The 27,443-nt window shown below is 35.1% G+C and overlaps 1 protein-coding gene, 1 long non-coding RNA gene and 16 other non-coding genes across 27 annotated transcripts in view; all 18 read left to right on the top strand.

The window, feature by feature from the left end:
• osbpl9 (oxysterol binding protein-like 9) overlaps window positions 1–8,902 on the top strand; it is an 84,428-nt gene extending 75,526 nt beyond the window's left edge. For all 3 annotated transcript variants that reach the window (XM_049486042.1, XM_049486041.1, XM_049486043.1), the window contains 4 exons: window positions 1,167–1,245; window positions 2,705–2,796; window positions 4,637–4,772; window positions 6,164–8,902. In XM_049486042.1, coding sequence (XP_049341999.1) covers window positions 1,167–1,245; window positions 2,705–2,796; window positions 4,637–4,772; window positions 6,164–6,238 — 382 coding nt within the window. In that variant the 3' untranslated portion in view covers window positions 6,239–8,902. The remainder of the gene's footprint in view (window positions 1–1,166; window positions 1,246–2,704; window positions 2,797–4,636; window positions 4,773–6,163) is intronic.
• A 2,103-nt stretch (window positions 8,903–11,005) lies between these two features.
• On the top strand, window positions 11,006–26,408 carry LOC103026017 (uncharacterized). Of its 8 annotated transcripts, none has more exons than XR_007441437.1 (22): window positions 11,006–11,066; window positions 12,485–12,523; window positions 12,793–12,857; window positions 13,072–13,096; window positions 14,022–14,072; window positions 14,280–14,313; window positions 14,526–14,598; window positions 15,818–15,847; window positions 17,315–17,364; window positions 17,819–17,896; window positions 18,092–18,143; window positions 19,044–19,072; window positions 19,741–19,771; window positions 19,964–20,010; window positions 22,252–22,283; window positions 22,476–22,537; window positions 23,847–23,869; window positions 24,034–24,113; window positions 24,292–24,348; window positions 24,705–24,753; window positions 24,971–25,008; window positions 26,276–26,408. It is a non-coding gene; the product is annotated as an uncharacterized LOC103026017 (long non-coding RNA). The 8 variants fall into 8 exon arrangements; XR_002650131.2 differs by having other exon boundaries at window positions 22,249–22,283; XR_002650128.2 differs by having other exon boundaries at window positions 19,959–20,010.
• Window positions 12,334–12,413, top strand: LOC125806249 (small nucleolar RNA SNORD74). Its single transcript, XR_007441535.1, has one exon. It is a non-coding gene; the product is annotated as a small nucleolar RNA SNORD74 (small nucleolar RNA).
• LOC125806256 (small nucleolar RNA SNORD75) lies at window positions 12,611–12,683 on the top strand. The gene has a single exon (XR_007441542.1). It is a non-coding gene; the product is annotated as a small nucleolar RNA SNORD75 (small nucleolar RNA).
• Window positions 13,878–13,955, top strand: LOC125806242 (small nucleolar RNA SNORD79). Its single transcript, XR_007441528.1, has one exon. It is a non-coding gene; the product is annotated as a small nucleolar RNA SNORD79 (small nucleolar RNA).
• Window positions 14,127–14,210, top strand: LOC125806254 (small nucleolar RNA snR60/Z15/Z230/Z193/J17). Its single transcript, XR_007441540.1, has one exon. It is a non-coding gene; the product is annotated as a small nucleolar RNA snR60/Z15/Z230/Z193/J17 (small nucleolar RNA).
• Window positions 14,362–14,445, top strand: LOC125806251 (small nucleolar RNA snR60/Z15/Z230/Z193/J17). Its single transcript, XR_007441537.1, has one exon. It is a non-coding gene; the product is annotated as a small nucleolar RNA snR60/Z15/Z230/Z193/J17 (small nucleolar RNA).
• Window positions 16,952–17,025, top strand: LOC125806245 (small nucleolar RNA SNORD47). Its single transcript, XR_007441531.1, has one exon. It is a non-coding gene; the product is annotated as a small nucleolar RNA SNORD47 (small nucleolar RNA).
• On the top strand, window positions 17,669–17,742 carry LOC125806247 (small nucleolar RNA SNORD47). Its single transcript, XR_007441533.1, has one exon. It is a non-coding gene; the product is annotated as a small nucleolar RNA SNORD47 (small nucleolar RNA).
• On the top strand, window positions 17,944–18,015 carry LOC125806259 (small nucleolar RNA SNORD75). The gene has a single exon (XR_007441545.1). It is a non-coding gene; the product is annotated as a small nucleolar RNA SNORD75 (small nucleolar RNA).
• Window positions 18,890–18,969, top strand: LOC125806250 (small nucleolar RNA SNORD74). Its single transcript, XR_007441536.1, has one exon. It is a non-coding gene; the product is annotated as a small nucleolar RNA SNORD74 (small nucleolar RNA).
• Window positions 19,141–19,209, top strand: LOC125806258 (small nucleolar RNA SNORD75). The gene has a single exon (XR_007441544.1). It is a non-coding gene; the product is annotated as a small nucleolar RNA SNORD75 (small nucleolar RNA).
• On the top strand, window positions 19,812–19,889 carry LOC125806243 (small nucleolar RNA SNORD79). The gene has a single exon (XR_007441529.1). It is a non-coding gene; the product is annotated as a small nucleolar RNA SNORD79 (small nucleolar RNA).
• On the top strand, window positions 22,094–22,177 carry LOC125806252 (small nucleolar RNA snR60/Z15/Z230/Z193/J17). The gene has a single exon (XR_007441538.1). It is a non-coding gene; the product is annotated as a small nucleolar RNA snR60/Z15/Z230/Z193/J17 (small nucleolar RNA).
• Window positions 22,327–22,410, top strand: LOC125806253 (small nucleolar RNA snR60/Z15/Z230/Z193/J17). Its single transcript, XR_007441539.1, has one exon. It is a non-coding gene; the product is annotated as a small nucleolar RNA snR60/Z15/Z230/Z193/J17 (small nucleolar RNA).
• LOC125806255 (small nucleolar RNA SNORD78) lies at window positions 24,157–24,220 on the top strand. The gene has a single exon (XR_007441541.1). It is a non-coding gene; the product is annotated as a small nucleolar RNA SNORD78 (small nucleolar RNA).
• LOC125806244 (small nucleolar RNA SNORD79) lies at window positions 24,557–24,634 on the top strand. Its single transcript, XR_007441530.1, has one exon. It is a non-coding gene; the product is annotated as a small nucleolar RNA SNORD79 (small nucleolar RNA).
• On the top strand, window positions 26,112–26,183 carry LOC125806248 (small nucleolar RNA SNORD47). The gene has a single exon (XR_007441534.1). It is a non-coding gene; the product is annotated as a small nucleolar RNA SNORD47 (small nucleolar RNA).
• Window positions 26,409–27,443: the final 1,035 nt, after the last annotated feature.

Below are 27,443 nucleotides of genomic sequence, written 5' to 3'. Positions count from 1 at the left end.
TTCCACTAAATGTAATCCTACACCAAACTCTACCCAAACTAGGGTAGGTTTAAGTTTAGGTTTTAGGGTTAATTCTTGGTTGAGGCTGGGTTTAATAATGGGGTTAATTTATGTTTTAGTTTAAGGTTAGGCTTAGGTTTAGGTTTTAGGGTTGATTATTGGTTGATGTTGGGTTTAATAATAGGGTTAGAGTTACATTTAAGTTTTACTTTAAGGTTTGGGTTATGTTTAGGTTTTAGGGTTGATTATTGGTTAAGGTTAGGGTTAGATTTTAATTTTAGTTTAAGGTTTTAGGGTTGATTATTGGTTGAGGTCAGGGTTGGATTTAAGTTTTAGTTTAAGGTTTGTGTTAAGTTTAGGTTTTAGGGTTGTTAATTGGTTGAGATTAGAGTCAGGGTTGGATTTAAGTTTTAGTTTTAGGCTTGACTCATGGTTAAAGTTAGATTTAGATTTTATCTTTAGGTTTTAAGGTTGATTCATGGTTGAGGTTAAGTTTAGTGTTGGATTAAGTTTTAGATTAATGTTTGGATAATTGGGTTGATTTATGGTTTAGATTAGGGTTAGGATTAAGATATAGGTTTTAGGGTGGATTTGTGGTTAAGGTTTGGTTTTAGGTGTAATAGATTTAAGTTTTAGATTAATGTTTGTGGTAGGTTTAGGTTTTAGGGTTGATTTATGGTTGATGTTAGGTTTATTTTTAGGTTTAATGTTAGATTTAAGTTTTAGATTAATATTTTGGTTAGGTTTAGGTTTTAGGGTTGGTTTATGGTTGAAATTAGGGTTAGATTTAAGGTTTAGGTTTTAAGGTTGATTTAATGGATGAGTTTAGGTTTGTGTTTGGATTAGGGTTCTGTTTTAGAGTTGATTCATGGTTTAGTTTTAAGTTTTACAGTTGTTTCATGGTTGAGATCTGGATTAGCTGTAGCTGTATGGTTATGTTCTTTTGGGAATCATTTACATCCAACTTAGAGTTAAGTTACATTTTATAGAAATTAATTTGAATGCTAGTTGAATGTCATTAGAGCATTTATGAAGCATCTGCAATGGACCATCCAAATACAGTGATACTAAATATTTAATAATATTTAATAATAAGTACCTGCTTAGTGTATTCTTTGAAACAGTACTTATTTCTCCACGTGTTCACTTGTTGTATTTTTCTGCAGCGGCCCAAACGATAAGAAATCATTCTGCTCTATTGAAGGAGAGTGGAATGGAGTGATGTATGCAAAATGGCTAACTGGGGTAAGTCGGAACACAGGACTTTAAATAAAGTATGGCAGAATAACGTGTTATTGTTAATATAAAATATTAATTAGGATTCGTATTGACTGAAGTCCTGTAATTATAGATACACCCTGAACCTCACAGGATAGAAAACCACCACAGAGCAGCTATTATTATTATTATTATTATTATTAAGGTGATGGGCGTTATTATTATGTTCAGCACTGCAGTGATTAGCACTGATTAGTGGTGATGTATGAGGTGTTAGTGTGTGTTGTGCTGAAGGCACGAGTGGATCAGATCATGCAGCAGTGCTGCTGGAGTTTTTAAACACCTCTGTCTCACTGCTGAACTGAGAAAAGTCCATTCTCTGCCTGTTTACTCTGTACTATACTTAATAATTTCAGGTTAATAATTAATGCAAATTCATACATTTAAAAATAGGCATAAAAAGGTGACGAGCTCAATTAAATAAAAGGGTTAAAGAACATGAAATGTTTGATTTGTATTTAAGAAAATACAGATTTTAGAATAAAATCTTTTTCTTTTTTATTCATTATATTTAGACACTTACAGATTTACATATACAATTAGCATTTTTAGTAACATTTTTCGTCAGACATGAACCCTTTTTATGTAATTCTTAAGTAAAAATAAATAAATACATTTTTTTTTTACTGATTTGGTATGTTTGGTATGTTATTGCTGGATAAAATAAATAAATATAAAAAGTATAAAATACTTTTCATTGTTATATATGCGTACAAACCAGAGACTGTAAAAAAAGATGGATGTCGTGTCGCCGTTCCCATTCATTCAATGAAAATGAAGCCAAAATCTTCCGCCATGTTGGCGATCCTGAAACCCGAGTCTGTAGAGCGCAGTAGAGACCAGAGGAGGGAGAAAGACTGTGGAGAGACAGCCTACTCATTTAAATAACCCCGCCCCTGAGGGCTGCCTCGAGGTCACAGGCTGCAGAGCGGAGCTGACGCCTGTTATTTGTCCCGCCCATAACCAGCCCTTTTACAATAACCACACCTTTTTGAATACAGCTGAATAACGTTTTTAAAAATGAATTCTGTGGGGATATAAAAATTTAACAATATAAGCAGAGGTTACACTAGCTGCTGCATTTAAATAATGGAGATAGAATTACAGTATATTAGAAAAAAACGTGATTGAAAGTTGTTTGTTTTGCCATTGAAACCTATGGGGATGGGTGGGGTTACACAGCTTTCTAAAACCGAACAGCAGGGGGCACCCGACCTGTGGTGGCTTCACTTTTGAGAGACGATGCTCTGTCCAGCTATACACAGTCTATGAGCTATACACAGTCTATAGTACAAACATACAAATAAACACACTATTATTTAATGTCCATTTATTGTACGATAAGCCGATAACGTTATTATTGTGACAGGCGTATTTAACACACAACCCAAAATAAACTACTTTTATATATTGTCTTGTGTTTAAGGAAAACTCTGTGTTCATTGACACGAAGAAGCTGGGCATTATTAAGAAGAAGGTGCGGAAGTTGGAGGACCAATTAGATTATGAATCCAGACGGTGAGTGAGTTTTCATATAGTTACCGTATTTTTCGGGCTATAAGGCGCACTTAAAATACTCATTTTTTCCCAAAAATCGTCATTGCGCCTTATAATGCAGTGCGCCTTGTGTATGGATTTTGCTTGTGTTTACTGACCTCGATTTTTATGTGGTACACGGCGCTCTGTTGTGCAGAATTCCTCACCCACGCCAGAAAAAGATCCCCCTCTTGGGCTAGCGCGCGGTTACCTTTGACTGCCGTACTGCCTCTCGGCTGTGGCTCAGGGTAGCTAGTTTCCACTGTAGCTCCGTGGCCAGAACAAGGTGCCGGTAAACTTTCCTTTCCACCCGTTCTGGGGTAATAGCACAAACTGTTTCTTTTTAGCGCCCACTTCTAAGTAAAGTTAACCTCTTAACACGCGCTGGCCCACCGGCGGGCCAGAAATATTTAATATTTCATAACTGGCTGTGTTTCTGAATAGTTATGAACAGTTACAGGTTCAATATAGACATCCAATATACCATTTTAAAGCTTAGAATCTCTGCTTTTGAGCTATTTAGCCTATTTAGCGGAATATCCTTTCAGAAAATAAACATTTAGGGCGAAATATGCCTTGGTTATGATTTTAATAATTCATAACTCTCATATTTGCGTTTATCGTTCGTCCATATTTCATCGAATGCGGTCATGTCATACACCATTCGAACCGTCTGGCTCTCCGGATTCCAGAACTGTGCTTTTACTGTAGGATGTATGTTTCATGAATTAGAGCTGCGTCAGAGCGCATGTTTCCAGTAATAAAAGGCTCTCCTTTTGTCCTGGGGTAACCTCCGGTCACTGCCGCCACCCCCCGAACACACACCCGCGCTCAGCCACAGGTCCTACCTTCAAAACGCGTCCAGACTAAAGAGAATCCATCAATCCAGTCTCCTGTAATCCACAGTTATATCCAAACAGCACTGGAAATCACTTCATCCAGAAATGAAACTTATCCAATCTTTATCTCTGTTTTAAAACCGTTTTATTCACCGAATTCGGCACAACATGCTATTATAGTCAGAAGCCTCGCGGAGTAATGCGGTACTTGCTGTGCTTCAACATAATATTATGGTCTGTCGGAGCGTTGCGGCTACCGTTGTCAGGAGCCTCGCGGAGTAATACGTACTTGCTGTGCTTCAACATAATATTATGGTCTGTCGGAGCGTTGCGGCTACCGTTGTCAGGAGCGTCGCGGAGTAATACGTACTTGCTGTGCTTCAACATAATATTATGGTCTGTCGGAGCGTTGCGGCTACCGTTGTCAGGAGCGTCGCGGAGTAATACGTACTTGCTGTGCTTGTTGATTTATTGCTCAGAGATGTTGTTATTTTTCACAGATATTGTGAATTATTTATTGCTCAGAGTTATTGTTACTGATATAAATAAAGTTTCATTTAGTGTGCCTTATAATCCAGTGCGCCTTGTGTATGGACTAACACTAAAAATAGACCGTTCACTCATCGTGCGCCTTACAATACTGTGCGCCTTATAGTCCGAAAAATACGGTATATTCCTTTTCCAGCTTGATTTTTGCACACTTTTACCCAACCATACTTGATGCAGGTAGAGGAGGCCCCCTGCTCTGCACATTTTAGTGGAAAGCCTACTTTAGCACACCCACTGCAGCTCTGAAAGGGCATGTTAATGAGCTGACTAGTTGAATCAGGTGTGCTGGAAGCAGGGAAAGCACTAAAATGTGCAAGAGATGGTGTCCCCAGGTTCAGGATCACTGCAGTAGTAGTTGTTTAGTTTCTCAGTAAGATGAGAGTTGAGCGTGTGGCTGCAGTTTTAGTAAAGGCTGTTTGCTCTGGGTCTGTCAGTCTGTGGAGAGACGTGACGCTGAACCTGAAGCTGAGGGACATTGATGCAGCTACAGATGCTAAACACCGTCTGGAGGAGAAGCAGAGAGGCGAGGCCAGAGAGAGGAAAGAGACGGAGGTTCAGTGGGAGACTAGAGTGAGTTTACTCTTTCTATTCTTCTTTTTTTTTTCGTATGGTTTGCTTCCTGCTGGTGCTTTTGGTGAATTTAATACTTAAAAATGCATTTTTTTTCGGGTTGGCCCATCCACAGTTTTTTAGTGTGGATACACAAGTTTTTTTACTCATTTAACATTATTGGTTTCTAAGATGCTTTAGTGTGAATAATAGAAGAGCAAAAATTATACTCAAATACCAAAGGTCTTTACCTTATTTAACCCTTTCTAACCTGAAAAATCTCCAGTAATGCTTAGAAAGGAAGACTATAATATTCTGCTATAAAACCTGTATAGCAAATAAATCCAGTTAAATAAAGTATTTATTCATTTTTTTCAATTGCATTGGAAGCCTGTGTGTAGTATTTTATATTTAAAATTGACCTTTTTATTTATCATCCCTAAACAGTAAAAATGATTAAAATATGTTCTAAATCACATTACATTTGTAAAAATTACTTCAACCCCAATGGATCTAGTACTACTGTTTCGTTGGTTTTTTAAACTTGGTCATTTGCTGGTTCACTATAGAACCGATTTAATTTCTGAATCAGTTTCTCTGTTTTTGCTATTTATAGGTTTATGTTTGAGTAAAATGAACATTGTTGTTTTATTCTATAAACTACAGACAACATTTCTCCCAAATTCCAAATAAAAATATTCTCATTTAGAGCATTTATTTACAGAAAATGAGAAATAGCTGAAATAAAAAAAAAGATGCAGAGCTTTGGTAGAATAACCCTGGTTTTTAATCACAGTTTTTTTTAATCATGCATCTTGGCATCATGTTCTCCTCCACCAGTCTTACACACTGCTTTTGGATAACTTTATGCTGCTTTACTCCTGGTGCAAAAATTCAAGCAGTTCAGTTTGGTGGTTTGATGGTTTGTGGTCATCCATCTTCCTCTTGATTATATTCCAGAGGTTTTCAATTTGGTAAAATCAAAGAAACTCATCATTTTTAAGTGCGCTCTAATTTTTTTCCCAGAGCTGTATATATATATATATATGTCAGTCCATCTTCTGCTCAGTTAACTATTTACAGGGGGTAGTGCACTATAGGACTATGTGGACGTGGCCTAAGCTTTTGTTTATAATGGCTTTATTTGATTTTTTTTTCTCCTTACATTAATTTTACTTTTATACTTGAAGTAGTTTTGAAACCAGTACTTTTTTAACACTTTTACTTAAAGAGTAAAAAGCTTCTACAGAAGTATTTTAAACCCTAGTATCTACAATATACTTCTACCTACAGAGTAATGAATGCAGATACTTTTTTTTACATCTTTGTATTTCTTTTGGGCTATGTTTGCTACTTCTGGTAAAAGATGTTGCTGTGTGTTAAATGCTTTGTTTAATTTGTTTTGTTTGCAGTTGTTCCACGAGGACGGCGAGTGCTGGGTTTATGACGAGCCGCTCTTAAAGAGAATGGTGTCGCTACGGCACTAATACAGCCTCTCTCTGAAACGCCGGAGTCTGGAAAAACAGAACTCTTTTACAATTCACCTTTCATCTAAAGCCTTGGAATGACTGATGAATGGACATTTACACAGCTTTGCATTTTGGAAATGAATGATGATGATGATAATGATGATGATGAAAAAGCAGAAAAAAAAAAAAGAAATGAACTGTGTACAAATAAATATCGAAATTACAAATTACTCCTTTATCGCCAACTTCAGCACCACCTCCACGTCTCCACCGCCCTTTCAGCAAGGAAAACAAGAAACAAACAGCACCACAGAAAAACACAGAAACACAGAGGTAGTTATTAACGGCCCCTGAGCAACACGGGCAGATGCTCCTGTTCTGGGGATGATCCCAGAGGTGATACGTCTGTCCCTTTTGGGGGGGAGAAAAAGGGGGCGGGGCAGAGGAGTCGTACGCATTGATTGGGTGGAAAAGGGGGTCAAGGTGTTTCATTCGCGTTTCAATCGAACAAACTCTGAAAACGACAGCGTTCTGTATCTCAGGGAATCCGGAGACTGAGGATTGAAGGCTGTATCTATCACTCGACGTTCGAAAGGCCTTAAAGGTGGAAGAACTGCAACATGGGAGAACTTGGCTCGCTTACAGCTAGCTACAGATATTTATATATAGAACCTATGATTATAAATAAATATAAATATATATATTCTCCTTTTTCCATCTGTAACTTGGGCAATAGTAATGGATTGAAAAAATATGAACTTGAAGAAAAAAAAAAATCAACATAAAATCAACCAACTCACCACAACGTACCATCATCATCCATTCCATCGATTTCCTCTCTCTCTGTGTCACCCATTAAACTGGAGAAAACCCCAACCTCCTCCTCCTCCTCTTCTTCTTCTTTACCTTCTTCTTCTTCTTCTTCTTAAAGGGAGAAAAAATACATTTTGCTTATCTAAGGATAATCTAATTTAATTTAATCTGATTTGATCTGATCTGATTTCGTTCACCCATGAAGAGGACCAGTGAAAGAAGCAAAACGAGGAAAAAATGAGGAAAATCTGAACATCTGAAGGAGGAAAATGTGATGCATCACTGTTACTGTGATAGTTCATTCTAATTCAGGCAACACTGTTAATTAACTGTCCTATATTTTTATATTTTTGTTTATTTGGGTTTGAGTTGCACATAATATGATAACATGCTTTAAGGGCCAATCAGAGCTCTAATGTGCAAATTGTGAAGGTAAAACTAAGGGAAATATAAGTACTATACAGTGGCATGCAGACGTTTGGACACCTCTGGTCAAAATGTGTTATTTAGAATAGCTTAAAGAAGAAAATGTGACTGTAAATGATTTCCAAAAGGCATAAAGCTCTCAAAAAGAAATATATAAATATAGCCCTGGAAAAAAATCAAGAGAGCATTTCAGTTTCTGAATCAGTTTCTCTGATTTTGCTATTTATAGGTTTATGTTTGAGTAAAATTAACATTGTTGTTTTTTTTCTATAAACTACTAAAATAACAAAGATTAAGAGCATTCAGACCTCAAATAATGCAAAGAAAACAACAAGTTCATATTCGTTCAGAAATCAATATTTGGTGGAATAACCCTGGTGGTTTTTAATCACAGTTTTTTCATGCATCTTGGCATCATGTTCTCCTCCACCAGTCTTACACACTGCTTTTGGATAACTTTATGCTTTTACACTTCGGGTGCAAAAATTCAAGCAGTTCAGTTTGGTGGTTTGATGGCTTGTGATCATCCATCTTCTTCTTGATTATATTCCAGAGGTTTTCAATTTGGTAAAATCAAAGAAACTCATCATTTTTAAGTGCTCTCTTTTTTTTTTTCTTTTCCAGAGCTGTATATATAGGAGGTCAATTCATCTTCTGCTCAGTTAACTATTCACTATAACAGATGTTTTTACCAGGGTTGTCCAAGCTTTTCACGTCACTGTGTAAAAAAAAAAAAAAAAAAAAACTCTAAAAGTTAAATTGGTGGATAGAGACGGGGATAATCACACACAGCTCGCCATGTATTAAAATGAACGGTTATCCTCTTATTAAAAGCCCCACAATAAATCTCTCTCTATATATTTCTATCTCTATATCTCTCTCTCTTATCCTCACTGTTTTTTCTTTCTCTCTCTCTTTCTGTTCTAACGTTTTAATACAAATAAAAACAGGTTTTTACAAAAAAAACTGCCATAAAGAAATGGTAAATTATTTAAAAATAATAAGAATACATTTGAATACATTTAAATCGGGTCTATTTCCATTTTTCTGTTTTAATTCTGTAATATTTAATATTTGCCGCACTATAACTGTATATCAGTACACTCTGGGTGATTAAATGGGCATGTAATGGTTCAGGCAGATGTTCTCCATCTACTGTCGTCTTAAACGGGGTGAAATTAGATCAGAACTGGCTGAAGAGGATCAATTCCATGTGTTTTTTTTTATTATTATTATTATATATATTTTTTTTCATGTTGTGTTTGTAAATGATTCTGAAATAAATCGAGGCCTTGTCACATACATGCATTTATGTATTTCACGCATCACCTCCACCAGTTGCTTTGCAGGAGCATCCAAACAGCATACAGCCCCCCCGACATTATATTGATTGTACCATTTTCTTGTTTATTGATGCATAATATTAAATCTCAATGAGACCAACCTGTGTCACGATTCTTTTATGGTGTTTACAGTTAATACACTATGGGTTTTATCTTGCATCCTGTGCAAGGAGCTTCGTGGTGTTTATTGCTATCTTTCACCACGTAAACAGTATATTTCCACGCGTTTTAATCTGCGATATTTAAATAGCAAACAGAGCTCCTGAATATATCTACACTGATGGGTGTGGTCGGGTCTAGAAATGAGGTGTGTTCAGGTACATGTCTGGAGTTGTGCTTGTTTATCTTGGTAACAGAAAACACAGGAGCTCCACTGACTGATTAAAACCTAGGCAGACGCCAACAGTCAGACGTTCATCGCTATCTTGGCAACTGCTGTTATTGTGTGCAGTTAACAAACCCAACTTTTACTATTTTTTTTAGCACAATACAAAATAAAATAACTGCTGTTCCTGTAAATGAGGGCAGCTCAGTTTCCTATGCTGAGAAGTGCAGAAGCACTGCACTGTTAAAATAACAATCTCCCAAAGCTCTTAAAAAGCCAGTAAACACTAAACCATATTTTTATTAATAGTTAAAATGTGTTCCTCCTATTTGTTTGAGGTAATGAAACATACTAGTCCTGCTTAATTTTTTTAATAAACCTTTCCTAACCTTTAAAAAAAACAGTTTTTAAAAACAAAATCACAGTGCACGGTTGATGGCTCGCCTATAGATCACTAAAATTATTTGCTTACCCATGTAAATCACTGAACTCAGGTGTTCCTGAATCACTTCCGTGTCCACCGGTGTATAAAAGCAGCAGCTAGGCATGCTGGGACTGTTTCTACAAACATTAAGGAAAGAATGAGTCACTATTACCGTGATAGGACAATGATCCGAAGTTTTTATTTGTCAAATGTGAGTTAAATAGATGTGTCTGTGTGTTTTATGTAGATTTGTATAAAATAAAAGTAAAAAATAAAATAAAACAAAAGATACGGTGTTTCTGAAGTGCTTGTTAAGTAAATATAGGAACACAGCGCCACCTGCTGGTACTCCTCCTGCAGCTGCATGTCCTGAGTGAGTATAAATTAATAGGTGTATATGATTCAATAAATGTATAAATGTTGAATAACTTTCTTAGTAAAAAATGTTTTAAGATCAGAGACATATTTTTTTTAAAGAACTGTAATAATGTCAGTAATGATTGTGGGTCCAAAAGTCCTGCTGTAAAATGAAATCCGCATCTCCATAAAAGTTGTCAGTAGCAGATGGAATCTGTAAGATATGAAGTGCTGTAAGATTTTGTGGGAAAACAAAACTGCACTGATTTTAGACTTGATAATAAAACACAGTGGATCAACACCAGCAGATGACATGTCTCTCCAAACCATCACTGATTGGTGGAAACTTCACACTAGACCTCGAGCAGCTTGTACTGTGACTCTGATCCGTTGAAATGTAAAATTTACTGATGGTCAGTGTTACAAAAATAAGAGAGCACTTAAAATGATGCACTTATTTTATTTTACCAAATTTAAAACCTTTGGAATATAATCAACAGGAAGATGGATGATCACAAGCCATCAAACCTTCAAGCTGAACTGCTTGAATGTTTTGAACCAGGAGTAAAGCAGCATAAAGTTATCCAAAAGCAGTGTGTAAGACTGGTGGAGGAGAACATGAAAAAGCCAAGATGCATGAAAACTGAATATGAACTTGTTTTCTTTGCATTATTTGAGGTCTGAAAGCATTTTCTGTAAATAAATGCTCTAAATGACAATATTTTATTTAGAATTTGGGAGAAATGTTGTCTATAGTTTATAGAATAAAACAACAATGTTCATTTTACTCAAAGATAAACCTAAAAATAGCAAAATCAGAGAAACTGATTCAGAAATTGAAGTGGTCTCTTTATTTTTTCCAGAGCTGTAATATTTGTTTTACATTTTGAACTGAATTACTGAAATTAAGTAACTTTTCAATGATATTCTATTTTTTTTTTAGATGCACTGGTTTATGCATTTGAAACAGGGAACAGCTTGGTGCATCACAAACTTATCAAAATTATCATTTTAATAGAACATATTCTAGTCATTATGGCTTTTAGAAAATGTGTTTTATGGGATGGCAGCTGTCCCATGATGCTTTGCGGTGAGGGGTATAAATGGCGCCGCTGCCCGTTTTCCGGCCTCATTCAGCTCCGGATCAGAACGAGCAGGGTGAGTGGAGGAGCTCTAATTAATAAAATTAGCTTATAAAATACTGTTTTTTGGTTATTTTGTGATTAAATGTATAATAAGTTGCATATTTTAATGTTTACAGATATTTGTGAGTGAATGTAGAAGTAGTAAATGGGTTTTATGTACCGGAATTTACCGCTTAGCTGAACACGTGTCTGTTACCCTGCAGGCCTGCAGGAGTTTAAAGCAGCTAATCTGCGGATTATTAGTGAAATAAAGTTAAATTAACCTCCTATGTAAGTAAATAGAGAAAGGGGTTCTTTTATTCTGCTTACCTGTTTCTTGTTAAACAGAATAAATCCCAGTTTATACTGGAAAATGACCTTATTTAGCTCTCTATACTATGCTAAGCTAGTTAGCCAGTCAGTTAGGTTATGTTAGCTAAGCTAAAGGACATTGGATCAACGTTTTTCTCTTGTATGTTGGCTAGTGTAATATTTATATACAACAGATAAAATGCGATATATAACGTTAACCTGATTTAAATTCATATAATTGCGTTAGTTATTACGTGTACCGTTCTGGTTATGAGTGACTAATTGAAGTTTTCTTTAATTTTACGAAATAAAAACCTCTGGAATATAATCAAGAGGAAGATTGATGATTACAAGCCTTCAAGCCACAAGCAAAGTTAGCCAAAAGCAGTGTGCAAGACTGGTGGAGGAGAAAATGCCAAGATGCATGAAAACTGTGATTAAAAATGTATGTTAAGTTATGTGGTGTTTTGCAATGCAGTAAAAATACAAATACAACTGCAGTTTATAACCTATAACCTTTTTAGGTTAAAATAAATTGTTTCAAATAGGAGAAACAATTAAACTAGCTCCTTGCTGAAGTTGGAAACCACATTGTGATATTAAGAAAAGGTAAAACAGACCCATCAGAATTTCAAGGATGGCAAGTATTAAAAGTAACTCCAACAAAAAAAAACACGTTTCTTCTGTAGTATATGCAAATATAATACAAACAATATGTGCATATTTAAAGTATAGGAAGTGTAATACAAACCAAATATTCATAATGTTTAGTCAATCTAAACGGATAGACCAGTGATTCAACATGTTAGCAATGGAGAATGAATGTTGACTCAACATTTTTATGCTATCTTGGTTGAGTATATAAACTATCCCCCCCCCCCATCAACATTAAAATATGTAATGCAATTAAAAATTTAGGTTTATTTATTGTTTGCTATAAGGGTGGAGCAAACAGAAGTATGTAGTTCTTATAACTGTATTTCTAGTCTCCATGTGGAAATGATGAGAACTATGTTGGTAGGGACATCTGAGAAAAGACTGCTGAGCATCAACATCCTGATCTGCATGGAAGAGTATTTGTCTTGTAATTTGCTCAGGCTGCTTCTGTCTGATTTAACTTTTGTAATTATTTTCTTGCAGACTAGTTTAACTGGCTGGTTTATGCTGCTTGAGCTGATGGTGAGTTATTTTTTGTGTGTTTAATGTTCCCAAACACTTTTAGGAAGTTTACTGCTTTTTAACCCAGTTTAAGAAGCTCTGATGTAAAGCCTGTGATGAATAACAATGAAGTATAAGAGTAGTGGACAGAAGTGGTTTCTGAAATCTCTATTCTGAGGCTTTTCTGTTAGTTATAATTAAATGCATGTGTGTGGTCTTTTTTGGGTCTTAATTGGTAATTCCTGTCTTGAATAAGTGCTTAATTGTTCCCCTATCTTTTCCTCTTACAGTGCACAATCTCTACAGCATATCCTTGGAAGTGGTGAAGCGAGAGACAGTAAAAGTTAATTTGAAGGTATGTTTTTTTTGTTTTTATGATTTTCATTTGGTTTAAATTCAGATCATTCTGTGTCCTGTGATGACAGTTATTTGCTACTCTTGACTTAATGCTGATGAACCAAACCACCAAAAATACTAAACTGAGGCACACCGTTAATATACGTTTAATTTCTCCTGTTACTGTATTAAATAACTATTTATTTTATTTTTCTTGGTTTTCCTTCCTGAAGGATGGTGGACCAGTGGAATCAAGAGGTAAGCTTCAGCATCTGGAACGAAATATTTAAATACTGTAGTGCTGGGCAGTATACAGTGTAACAATGTTGGTTTTAATAATTTATTCCCTCTAAAGGCTAAATTTTAAATTTATCAGGTCATACTTAGCAATAGAACACTTAAGAAATATCTTGAGTATTTTGAACATGTAGAGTATTTGTTCCAGTGTTTATGAAACTGTCATAAAATTATTTTTAAAAGGAAAGCAGTGATTGGTTTGTTTTTTATTTTATTTTTTTTATCTAGTATTACTTAATAGAATTAACATTGTGCAGACCTGCTAAAATGTATGCATTTTGCATTACAGGCACTCATTTGACCTAGTATACTGTTTAAAATGTTTTTCATGCAAATAAAAAGCTATAAATATGGTTCTTTAGTATAGTTAGTAAGCAATTATCCTTTAATAGGTACAGGCAGGTACAATGTAAGACTTTTGCAGAAACATTTTTGAATAATGCAAAATTCATTAATTATATTGATTATTTTGAATTAATCTCTGGTAGGGTGATTTGTACTAATGCAATTATTTAAGTAATAGAAGTTGAGCCGGTCTGTATTGTGTAATTTTGTGGAGGATGAAATGAACTCTATACTAAACAAAGCTTCTATTTAAAGCCTGAAAGTTTTATTGTATTTACTACTTATAGACAAATGAGCCACAAGCCTATATGACCTAAAATTCTAGCTTTTTGAAAATATGTACATAAAGTATTTTTTGTCATACTGCTCAGAACTACTGTAGATAATGCAGAAAAACAGCTGTTAATGATGTAAAACAAAGTACAATGGGAATCTCCCTGAATTAGATTGAGGACACCATGGCACTGAAACAGTTAAATTACAGTATTCTTTGACCCTTTTGAGCTTTTCTTTTGTATTAATTGTTCTTTTCTTGCTCTAGGGGACTTCTGCTGGGAGTGTGATGAAGTGGTGGGATGAGGCTGGATGAAGGGTATTTATATACACATTAAACACATCTTTACTTATGCTTCAGTTTTTTATATAAATGATATAAGTGATGACCGCATAGTTCAGCAGAATCACCATGTAGAACTAAGAGCATGTCTTTCGCTCCTAGCTGATGTATCACACGTTCATCTTTTAAGATTAAAACTCTATAGTCCAATGCTTTAATCACTTTTTTTTTTTTTTTTTGTAGGAGAGAAAATATTGCGGTGTCAAGCTCTGTAAAGGTAAGCTTTAAATAAATATATAATACAAGTTGCTTTTATATTGGTAATATGATACAAATGATGACCGCATAGTTCAGCAGAAACACCATGTAGAATCAAGAGCATGTCTTTCGCTCCTAGCTGATGTATCTCATAAATAATTTAAGCTATATAATTGTGACTGTAGCTGCTTAAAATGATTAAATATATGGATTTTCCTTTATTTTGTTTAGTGTAAATGGTGGGAAGATCATGGAATCAGTGAAGGAAGAAGCCAGTGTTGGCTGTTTGAAGGCAGTACTACCGGTAAGCTGACTTGCTTGGTTTATGGGGGTGTGAGCATGTGAAACAGCAGTGGAGGACTCAGGATGTGTTAAAGGGCTGAGATTTAAATTAAAAGGGCATGTACTGTACAGCATGGGGACCTTTTTTTAACAGTGTGCAGAATTACTAAGATCTATCTTGCAAAAAATTGCAATACTTAGAAATCAGTAACGATACCAACTTTTATTTGATAAATTTTGCTGAATTTTATCCTGAAAATACAAAAATAATTATAGCAAAGTATTAATCTAACAGCTGACATGAGGAGGAATCTCATTCTCATACGGTCACCATGAGCGATTCCATCTTACTGAATCTTGTTAGAACAGTGAGCATGTTAGTGGCACTTTATTTAAGATTTCTTTAAAAATAAAAATAAAGACAGCATTATATTGACTAAATTGCATTGTTAATTACTTAAAATAAATAAAGTCCTTTCTGTACTCTAGTATAGACATTTTGATTGGTGACTTTTTGTTATTGAATTTCAAAACCCAGTGTTAATACTTCATTCTTCTGTAGGATGATATGCATAATAAATAAAATACTCTGATTTAGATTCATTTAACTGCAATTTGAAATCCTAATTGCCATACCAGCATTTTTTTTAAGGCCAGTTTATACTTGTTTACAATGTAGCCTGTGCGAGCGCCCTATGCAGCTGCTCATTTTTATACATTTGCGTTTAAGTTTCTGGGTCTTGAGTCACACTGCAAAGGGGATCCTTTTTTTTTTAAGCTTTATTTTATGTTATGTTAATCAAAATATAAATGCATTTGTTTCATGGCCCCTAACATAATTATCTTTATTCTGTTTTATACAAAGATATCAAAGATTAACTACTGTAGTAGAACCATATACAGCACTGAATCACTGCTCCTCTACTATAAAGGATATAGAAGGGTTGGCATGGACACAAATTGTATATTTGCTATATATGGGCACTTGGTCTCGTTTTTGCTCTAAAGGGTGTTTTTAAGCTACTAGGAGCCATGCATGTATTAGGTGGGATGGTTTTTGGTGTCCTACTCCAGAGTCCACCACTGTGAATCAGTCCAGAGAGGATGACTTCTTCTGAATCAGGTCACTGATCTCTTTGAGGACATGAGCTAGATGACTGATCTGGATTTGTGCCATGCCAAAAAATAGTCTAAACAAAATTATCATCTTCTAATGTCTCATTTCTCCCTTTTTCTTCCAGGATTGACTTGCATCACGTTCAGTTAATGTGGTAAGTCTACATAACCTAACTGGACTTTATGCAGTGTTCAGGCAGAAATGTGGCCCAAATCTGATTAAAAGTTTGTTCGCAGTGTGAACAGTCAAATATATCTCAATTCTTCTTTGTGCCACTTCAATATATGGAATTCAAATATGATTCATATCTGATTTACACTGATTAGTCTGACTGTTTCAGTAATTGAGACTCAGGTTGCAACCCATTGGTGTTTCTAATGAAATGGCTGAATTTGGCTGCAAGACATGTTTTTTTTATTTTTTATAAAGAATCAGGGACTAGATGTGTTTGCTATAATATTGCCAACATTTCTTTATTGTAAATGATATACCCTAAAATATGGTGCCCCCTTTAATTATCGGGGTACTATTTTTTTTTTTCTTCTGTTTCATAGCAAAATAATTCAGTGTTCTCACTTCCTGTTATATATCTACTAGAGACAAGAGATTATATCTGTCCAGTATTATTTATTTCACTTTAATCCTGAATATATGGAGATTTGGAGTGCATTATTAGTATCATTAACTTATGTTAAATTTTCTTTTAATTTATTTCTCAAATCTCTTAGGAGTGTGCCATGTATTGTATGCAATAATAAAATTAAATGTAATTGGTAGTATTAAAAAATATATTGTCATCATATATCCAGGAATATCGTTATCTTGAAAATACCATGAAATATTGTGATTGTTTTAAGGTTGTATTACCCACCCCTGCCAGGGACACATAAACCATCTGGTTGACTAATGCAGCCTTCTTAGGGGTTATGCGTTCAGTTCTAATCCCAGCTAGGGGTGGGACCATGTGTTGATATTGGGATTGGACTGAAAGTGTCTTTATTTGAAACATGGGTGCTCTGATGCACTGCAAATGAACATTTCTGGTTCTGGAATCTACTTTTTGTTGGTTAACCTGACAAACTGGTCAAAATTAGGTTGAAGACTCAATGCAGATTATGCTCCAGAATAATAGTTGGAGATCACATTTTGTAAAGAATTAAAGAAAAATCTTGAGAGAATCAGATTTGGGCCACATACCTTATTTTTATTTTTTTTGTTGAGGTGAAGTTTGATTCCAGTGTAGAGAGCTTATCTTTGCAACCTGTGATGAAAAGATTCTGCCAAATGAATCTACTGATTATACACCTTACCGTTCCACTTATATCTGAGGTTGCTTTAAATGGCATTTTTCGGGAAGTTTTATGAGATTTAGCTTTATTTATATGAATAATGATTATTGTATGTTTTTCAGTATACTGCCTTTTAAAAGATGGAAGTGCACAGCTGGGTTCTGCTGGTGGCAGCAAGCAGTGTGTGTGGGGTGTGATGAATAAAAATCAAGTATAAGAGTAGTGGACAGAAGTGGTTTCTGAACTAAGTTCTGAGGCTTTTGATAGATTTATATTTTGATGCCCTAGCTCTGAATTGTAAGTTTAAAATGTTATTATTCTTCTTTCTACAGAATATTAGAGGCATGTGTGGAGAACAGCAGTGATGTGTGGCTTTAATAAGGTATGTTTCTTAGTATCATGACATTTTGGAGCATTGATTTCTGCTACACGTTCAATAAAAATTGGTTTTTTTTTTTTTTTTTTTTTATATCTGTTAGGGGTGTTTTTTTTATATCTGTGTCCAATGATTAAATTTTAATACTACAAAATGAAATGAAAATTAAACTTAGTGTGGTCATATCACCAGAAGTATCGTTATCGCAAAAAAATACCATGAAATATTGTTATTATTTTAAGGCTGTATCGCCCACCCCTGCCAGGGACACATATCAAAAGTATGTATAAAGTATGTCTGGTGCCATTGCAACCTGTGATGAAAAGATTCTGCCAAATGAATCTAGTGATTATACACCTTACCGTTCCACTTATATCTGAGGTTGCTTTAATTTGCTCTTTTGGGGAAGTCAATGGAATTAAGCTTTATTTATTTTAATGATTATTGTATGTTTCTTCAGTATGTTGCTTTTAAAAGAACATGGAATTGCATGGCTGGATTCTGCTGGTGGCCGCAAGCATGGTGGCTGTATATTGAGGTTTGTATTTTATTTATTTATTTATTTTTTATTTAAGTTCTGCTCATAGCCTGTGATGAATAACAATGAAGTATAAGAGTAGTGGACAGAAGTGGTTTCTGAAATTAAGTTCTGAGGCTTTTTGGTGCACTTTTATATTTTGTAGCTCTAGCGTTGAATTGTACGTTTAAAATTTCTTTCTTTTCCTTCCTACAGAATGTTTAAGAGGGATGTGTCGAGAACAGGAGTGACATGTGGCTTAAATGAGGTATGTTTCTAATGTTGTAATGCCTTACTTTAAAACACTACAGTATTTTATAACAAGACACGGCAGTTATTACACACACACACACTCCTGCATCTAACCTGATACTTGCCATATTTGTTCAAAATGGACATTTTATTACTCGGGTAGAAGTATAGATACTTAAAACAATATTGGGTAGCACCATAGTGTCCTATTGTGCAGGGACCCACATTTTTGTAGAACACAAACCAATAAAATAAATAATAAAAAAAGCCTTTAAAGGCCCATTTAATCATGCATGTTTGTGCAAAGTGAATTTAAGAGCATTTTGAGAAACTGAGAAAACATGCCTACAATAAAATTAAATATCAAAACTGCTCAAAATAAAATAAAAATGCAGAAAAGTACTTTTTTTTTTTATAAAGAGCATGTTCACCTTTCCTTTTCCTAATTTAAGACAAGTTTAAATTTAAGTACAAAATCAGATGAATAATTTAAAAAGCTGTCTGACCCACTTTTGTGTCCCGACCCACCAGTTAAAAATTGCTGCATGCTATAGTGCGCTACCTCACCTCCCCAAAACATGTTTTTTCTAAAAGCCATAATGATTATAATCTAATAAATTGTTAATGTTTCTGATAAATCTTGGGATGCACTACGCTATTCCCTGTTTTAGCTGCATATATGCCTCATTGGAAACGAATGTATTTTAAGTAGAATGCAAATATAAGCAGAAATTACTCCAGTAAAATGGACATTTCCAGTCTCTATGCAGAAATGATGAGAACTATGTTGGTAGGGACATCTGAGAAAAGCTTGCTGAGCATCAACATCCTGATCTGCATGGAAAATGATCTGTATTAAAACAGAATGTGCTCAGGCTGAGACAGCAGGGTTAACCTTGTTCATTGTTTATTGCAGATGAGCAGACCCTGCTGTGTGTTCTGATGGTGAGTTCTTACTGTTGTGTATTAAACTCTCTGTAGTAAAGCTGTTACTACATATTAAGTTGTTCCAAAGCCTGTGATGAATAAAAAGAATAAGAGTAGTGGACAGAAGTGGTTTCTGATAACACTATTCTGAGGCTGTTGGAGTAGAAGAGGTGGTTATATTGCAAAGATCACAAATTTACTCAGCAAATTAACGTTCAAATGCTTATTTAGATTTAATGACTTGTATATTTTTAAAGTCACTAAGTTTTCTACTGTATTTTACTCTGCTGCTTTGTAAATGAGGTCCAGTCATTTGTAGAGTTTTCAAGAACATTAGAATGCTTTTATTTAGTATACATTTCAAACGTGCGTGAGTGCAACACAATTGTCTGTTTTGTATTAAAATGAGCTTTAATTTTGTGTAACACAATTAATGTAGCAAATGTATCATTTAGTTTTTAGTGCATGCAAACTAACTAAGAAAAAATACACTAAAAGCTGTACCATAAATGGCAAAACATACAAAACCTACAGCTTTGATTTTAGAATATTGTGTAAAATGTATCAGTATTCTATTTAAACAAACAAAAATACAATGGTGTCAGTTCTGTTCTGTACATAAATGGATTAAGGTTTGGTATCCGTTATGTAATTTGTCTTAAGCTAACTACTTTTCTTTCCTGTAGGATGCTGGATCAGTGAACTGAAGTGAAAGAGGTAAGCTTTAGTAACTTTCACACCTTAGCTTTCACAAATCAGCTGTTTGTGATGTAAAACAAAGAACAATGGGAATCTCCCTGAATTAGATTGAGGACACCATGGCACTGAAACAGTGAGGAGAGTGCAGTGTACTTGTACTGCTGTATCTGTTCTCTGTAGTAATGAAGTCTTCTGTTTTCTCTAGTTTAGGAGAACTCTGGGAGGAAACTGAAGCAGTGGATGAAGATGGATAAAAGGTAAATCTACACACACGCATGGGCTAGATTCATTGTTGCAGTCAAGCAAAAGGAGTTTTTTATATACAGAGTGGGTTTACCCATTTTAAATTGTTAATTTAATTATTCAACATAAAAAAATGAAGCATTTATTGTACAATAAAGAACATGTTTTCTAAATCATAAGTATTAAATTTATTACATCATTCTTTAAAAACACAACAGATGCAATCTTGGCAAAATAAAATTTAGATTAATAAATCAGTTTCCAATGTTGGGTTGCTGGTTAATGGCAAGCATTATGTAATGTGTCTGCAGCTGTCACATATATATATTTTAATAATCCAATATTCAAAAAATATATTGTAGATCAGGGGTGTCAAACTCATTTTGGCCGAGGGCCACATTGGCATATTGGCTGTCCTCCGAGGGCCAGATGTAACTTATAAATGTAATAAAATGTAACCAAATGTAATATATGTAAATGAATGTAATTACTCCTTAATGTTAAATAACTCTCAATATATTATTTATTCAATCAAATATTACAGTTGCATGGAAAAAATGTTTGCTTGTTGCTCTATTAACATAAATCCTTTTAATTTGTCATGTCATGAAATCCAAAAACTCCATCAATCAAGAACCAAACTATTCAAGTGAATAGAAATGACATCAAGTTATATTAACTTTGAAATTATTAACTGAAATAAGGCTTAATAAATATAAAATAAAAAATTGTGAGCTGTTAAGAACATAGCATTTCCTCAGATTTAGCAGTTCCTCATCCAACCACTAGTGGGAGCTGCAGCAGCAGCACCACAAGTCCGTAGTCTTTACTGAGTCAGAGCTACAGCCCAGCCACGGGCTACAGGGCTCAGCTCAGCCAGTCTGGAGCGTTTTTACAATTTTTAAGTTCTTCTGTGTATGAAATAAAGATTTTTGTAACCGAATAATACAGCTCTCTACAGTTCTACAGCCGTTTAGAGCATGAGTCACTGCTGGGATTACATTATAAACAGGTCAGTTATCGCGCTGCTAACCTCAGGATGTTTATAACTACGGAGTTTAGTGGACACACCACGGCTGCAAGGTTAGACTGTTGAAGGCTACTGAAGACTATTAAAGGCTATTGGAGGTTATTGAAAGGGTTATTGAGGGCAGAAATCAGTAAAGGCTGGTTAGATAAGTGATTCACCTCCTCGTCCTTTGCTGCGGTGAAACTGCGACTAGCGCTGTCACAGTGATGTTTATTAACGTCATTAAAACAGATTTTGTCAGCTATTGTCTTATAAATGTTTACACAGAACTTATATCTCTCCTAAAAAGCGTTTATTTTGGTCAGTAACACTCTTCGTAACACAAAAGGCATACCGGTCTTTCGCCTTGAAGCACAGCCGTCCGTCTGCATCAACTTCTCTTTTTCTGGATATTATGGGATAAACATTTGTATGTCTCAATTCCACCCGCGAAGTTACACCTTCCCTCCGGCAGGGTTTCCACATCAATGACTACACTGCCGTGTAGTGGCAGTAAGCCGTAACTTTGCGGATAATACAATCGACAAGCATTGTGGGAAATGTATTTTTTGGTCAAAAAACGCTTCTGACCTATTTATTATAGACACTAAGATCTTACAAGCTCTCGCGGGCCACATAAAAAGACGTGGCGGGCCACATTTGGCCCGCGGGCCTTGTGTTTGACACATGTGTTGTAGATTAATCAAGTAATTGGATACTACATATATACATATACTTGATTGAGCAATTAAATACAGAAGAGGAAAATATGATTTAACTCGATGAACAAACGATTGGTTTCCTTTTTACATATACATTCAAAGTACTTTTATTACTCAGATTTATCCATATTTAGTTACTTATTAGAAGAGATGGTACTGTATGCATGGCATTGTAAATTTAAAGAAAATTTGCTGGATAACCAATTTTGATTTTATTTTTGGGCCATTCACTGTGAAAGTGGTCTTAATTTGTATAGTGTAGATGTTTAATTTTCATTATGCCTTAAAATACTGGTCAGAAATGACAGATTTTTGCAATGTTTTTGCTTGACTGTAACAATTTGAGTATATTTACTCAAATATAAGGTGATACAACTGATGACCGCATAGTTCAGCAGAATCACCATGTAGAACTAAGAGCATGTCTTTCGCTCCTAGCTGATGTATCTCATTCATCTTTTTTTGATTTTAAATTAATGCAGTTTTAGGTTTTTCAACATTGTTTTTTTTCCTTCTGTCAGTAGCAGGAGCTGTGCTTTCTGGATCTCCAGTAAAGGTAAGCTTTTTATGGGTTATTTTACTTTTTAAATATTGGTGAGATGATACAGCTGATGACCGCATAGTTCAGCAGAAACACCATGTAGAATTAAGAGCATGTCTTTCGCTCCTAGCTGATGTATCACATGATTAAAGCTGCTCTGTTTGTAACTGCAGCTACTAGGCATTAAATTCTGCTATTCTTTTGTAGTGTATGAAGATGCGGTGTCTGACGTCTATACCTGAGGAGGAAGTTGGGCTCTGTTGTTGCAGGTAAGCTGATTTTGCCTGGTTGAGGGAAAGGGTGGGTGAATTTTAGAACAGCAAAGAACATAACCAACATTAACCCAGTTGTTTTATGTAGGTAGAGTAGAGGTCCTTTAAAATGAATGTGTTAATGTTGTCTATAAACAGTAAATTCAAGCAGCAAAGCTTAGAAATTAGTGCTTTAAATGTGTTTTAAAATAAATATGTCGAGTTGGAAGGGACAATATTTTAACTTAATGGCATCAGTCCAGTCTAGTCTAAATTTATACAAATTAAACATGTTAAGGTTAGATTAAGTGTGTGAAAACCCTAGAATAAAGTCCTAGAATAAATGTAATCACATGACCCAAGGTTACAAAGCCTGGTAACTCATTAGGGGTTTTATAGTTATGAAACTGTGGAATATGGAGCTACACTAGTTTGTTTTAGATTAGATTATTTAACTTTTAAGTTAATTACACCATTTTTTAATCTTCCCTCTGCTTTAGGCCCTTACCCCCTTTTTTTTTTTTTTTTTTTTTTTTTTTTTTTTTTGAAATTATACAATTGCATTTAGTGACTTGTTAAAGCTGGCTCAAAATATCAACCCTGGAATCAAACTGACCAGTGAACAAAACACTGGTCCATACGTTGAATTTGTGTACTTGCTTTTCCTTGTTCAATTATGAAAAATCAAAAGATATTAAGTGCAAAAGTGGTTATTTTGGTTGCATTGAACACTGACTAGTGTCAAACAGACCCTGACGATAATGGGGGGGGTTGGGCAGCTAATGCAGTATCAAGTAATCCCCATTGAAAGTGGCACAAAATCTCCTTGCTTATAGTTGACGTCACCCAGTGTACCTCCCACTATTTTTGCCTTTAAGTTTGAGCTGAGTGATGTATGGGTTTAGGGATGGGGCAAGAGCTGATTGGAGTATGACAGTGTTTAGTCCCAGATGGTGGTTGGATGTCAGCAAACCAAAATACCTCACCTATAGCTCAGTTGATCAGTTGAACAAACAGATTTGATTGTTTTAGGGTTAAGTGGCTCTTTAAGAGCATCAAACTTGATGTAGGCGTAACATGGTCCTAAAAAATAGCTGACTGCCCAAAAAAACTATTGCAATTAAAACATAAAACTAAAATGATTATTGTGACGAGCCAATGAGGGGGACATAACCCGCAGTCTAGAGGGAATGTTTTCTGAATCAGGTCACTGATCTTATTGAGGACATAACGTAATGAGAACTGATCTGGATTGTGCTGTATACCGTTTTGCATACTCAATATTTAAAGTGATCTGCTAATATCTATTTTCCCTTTTCCCCCACAGATTCTGATTCGTTCACACCAATGGTGAGTGTCCTACATGTTCTGATTGGTCATGCTTCACTCACTGACCATAATGATGATCTGATGTCCGTTGACGTTGCCGTGGAGATGGGATATTAGCTCTGGCTGATGTGGTCTGTGGGAGCTAGCGTTAGCCCTCATGTCCACGTTGTTCTCTGTTGTAACAGGTGTCTGATCATTGACAGGTGAAGCTGCTGGACTCCTGGAGCTGAACTGATCTGATCTGGGGTCAGTTGAAGGATTCTGGGTGTGTATTATACTCACTATATCTAAACTAGCCCACAGCTGGGGTTCAGTGATGTTTTACAAATGTCTGACCTGAATGCTAATGTGGACAAAACTCTTACTGATGAACCACTTTATTAAATTTTAAATTGCACAAAAGAGCTAATCTAGCTGAGAATAACTGTAATCTGTCTCTTTAGGCGTGACTGAGGGACAGATGTGCTGGAGTCCAACATCACCACACTGCTGATGCTGAGGTGAGAGTCACTAGTGCACTATAAGTCTCTGTGGGTGTGGCCTAAGCTTTTGTTCTTAATGGCTTTATTTTTTACTCATTACTTTTATACTTTAAGTAGTTTTGAATCCAGTACTTTTACTTCTTTACTTCAGTTGATATACAGATGCTTTAATATATTATACAGTTCAGAAACTAATTATTGTAATGGGCCTACTTTGCAGCCAATCAGCTGTTTGTGATGTAAAACAAAGAACAATGGGAATCTCCCTGAATTTGATTGAGGACACCATGGCACTGAAACAGCATAAGGATGCGTTATATTGTATTACTTTGATCTGTTCTTTTGTAGTAAGCTTTTTTTTGTATGTTCTCTAGGAAACAGCATATTAAAGAGCATTAAGCAGTGGGATGAATCATTTTTGAGGTGGGTTTTTCAGTATTATTGTGGTTTTTTTTTTGTTTGTTTTTTAGTTCAGTTTGTGGGTGTGTCCTGTGATGACCACTATTTGCTACTCTTGACCTTTTGCTGATGAACCCGCATCCACCAAAAATGCTAATCTGAGGCACACTTTTAAATGTCTGCATTTCTCCTGTTTTAAAACTTATTCTTTAAGTAACTGAGCATATTTCCCTTTTTAAAGGTGCTGGACATGTGTGGTCCTCTACTGAAGATACTGAGGTGAGTTTTTAGGGACATGGTGGAGAAATTAAACATGTTAACATGTGTTCATAATCTGATTACTGCAGTTATCTGGTTATTAAAGGAGTTGTCTAATAAACCATAGGTTTTGGACCCTGAGCCTGATTTTTAAACCCAGCTTTCTCTTAATTGATCATTTTACTTAATGTCGCTTTGAGATACTTTGCTAGGTTGTGAGCTTTATAGAAAAATTAAGGCATTTAAAAAAAAAATACATTATCGACTACCACTTATTATTTTTCAAAAAATCTACAGTGCTCCTTATGTATGAATTCTATCAGTCAGGTATTAAGGAGCAGTAAAGCCACTCTACTGAAGTACAGAGTTATACAGGAGTATTAGCATTAGCTGCTAACCACTATTTCCCTGTTTAGAGGAGGGTATTATCAGCCTGTAGCCTGCTCCTAATCCTGGCTAGCACTACTGGAGCATCATTAGCATTACCTGCGAACAGTTAGCTCCAGCTGGAAAAATGTGGGATTCTAAGCTTACTGTAAATACAAGCACTTAACTCGCCCAAATAAACATCCAGTGCTTGTTTGATCTTTGAATGACTTTTATTAGTTTTGTTTGCTAAGCTTTACTTAACTTAGTTAGCCACCTCCCTGACTAGCACCACCCAGTGGCAAGACCTGCTGAATTAGAAATTCCTTATACTCCCTTTTAAAAATAACTTTATAATTCCAATGCGTCTTATGTATGAAAATAAACCAGAGAATAGATTATCATTAATGGTGTGCCTTATAATTTGGTGCATTTTACTTTTATAGTGCTAAAAATACAGTATCGAGCTTTGTCTAAACTCTTATTGTATAAATGGTGTACTCTGGTTTTGTAGGAATCTAAGGGCTTTATTTATAAATCCTTAACCAGTGTATCCTGTCCCCCCCCCCCCCCCCCCCCCCCCCCCAAGTGTGCATGTGTTCCTATTGTGGGTCAATGGGTTTAAAATGACTAACTATTTGTTGGTTATAAACTTGAACTTGGATAATAAACCTCAACCAGAGAAAATAGCTTAGATTACTGATCAGCTCCGATTTTCTGCAGTAATTTGATTTAGTGCAGTAAATGCAGCTTCCTGCAACCTGTGATGAAAAGATTCTGCCAAATGAATACTGATTATACACCTTACCGTTCCACTTATATCTGAGGTTGCAGTGTATTTAAATAAATGTAATTAATTAAACAGGTAATGAGTTGTAGACTATTCTGACACTTCTGAATGTCACTTTTCTTTTCTCTATAGATTGAAAGCAGGATTGCTGCTGGAACAGGGAGAGCTGGTTCGGAGGCGGAAGCAGCCGTTCTTTTGGGTGTTTTTGTAACTGATAATCAAATGTTTTGCTTTCTTAATGTAATAAAGGCCTTTTTTAAGTCAATATTGTGTTCATGTTAGTTTGTTTTGAGTTTAGTTTGATAACCTTACAGTGTTTGGCATCTAAAACTAATAATTTAATGTAAGTTTTTTTTTTTTTTTTTTTTTTAAAGCAGTAAAATTACACTTCAAAGTATTATGAAATATTGCAGTTAATAAATGGTTTTAATTTTGTTAAATCGTTTGCTGATGACTGGTTATTCACGACTGTCTACTTAGTTATGGTTAAAAGTGGAACCTGATGGCCGTGTTAACTTCTACATAAGGAAATGTAAACAGTTCTGTTTTCCAGGATGGATTTTATTCCCTGCTGATTTCCTCCAGTTTCATGAGGAAGTTAAATGTATGGGAAATGTGCTTCCTTGATTTGTACTTGCATAAAATTTTGTGGAATACATTTGAAAATAAAACAATTTAAATCTGTCTATAAAAATGAAGCTATACTCTTATTTCATGTGTTTGGAAAATCAAAGCTACTCTGAAAACAGTGGATAAGATGCTGCTCTTTCCAAACGCTGTAGACATAAAGAATTAATGGTCAAACTGGTATAACCAGAGAGTCTTTAAAAGAGAATGCCCATTTGAAAATGTTTTGGGGTTGTTAAAATAAGAAGGCGCTTCTCACTGAGTTCGAAGTGAATGGGTTTATATAGAGCAACTGAACATTTTATAAAATAATTTAAATGAACTGTTTTTCTCAACACACAACAAAGTCACGTTTCATATCGAAGGCATAATTTGGAAAGCTTTTAATCAGCTAAACCCTTTTTAAAGTCAGTGATCTGGCTAATTCCAAAATCTAAAATATATAGGTAACTTAAGTTTTTTTTGTTTTTTATATAAAAACATTATTCTTCCCAAAACTCAAGCTGAATCAGTTAATGGTTAATTTAAATTTTTCTGAAACAAAAAAATATTGCGTAAATGATTTTAAAACTTTGAAACTTCTGTTATAAACCTTTTAAACGCTGTAGCAGTGTACAGTTTTTTGAGTGAGTCCAAAATGAATGAGTTCATATGGAGCAATTGAGCAGAATCA

Source organism: Astyanax mexicanus, chromosome 12 (genome assembly GCF_023375975.1).
Source record: "Astyanax mexicanus isolate ESR-SI-001 chromosome 12, AstMex3_surface, whole genome shotgun sequence".
NCBI lineage: Eukaryota > Metazoa > Chordata > Actinopteri > Characiformes > Acestrorhamphidae > Astyanax > Astyanax mexicanus.
This window is presented reverse-complemented; position numbering and strand designations above follow the sequence as displayed.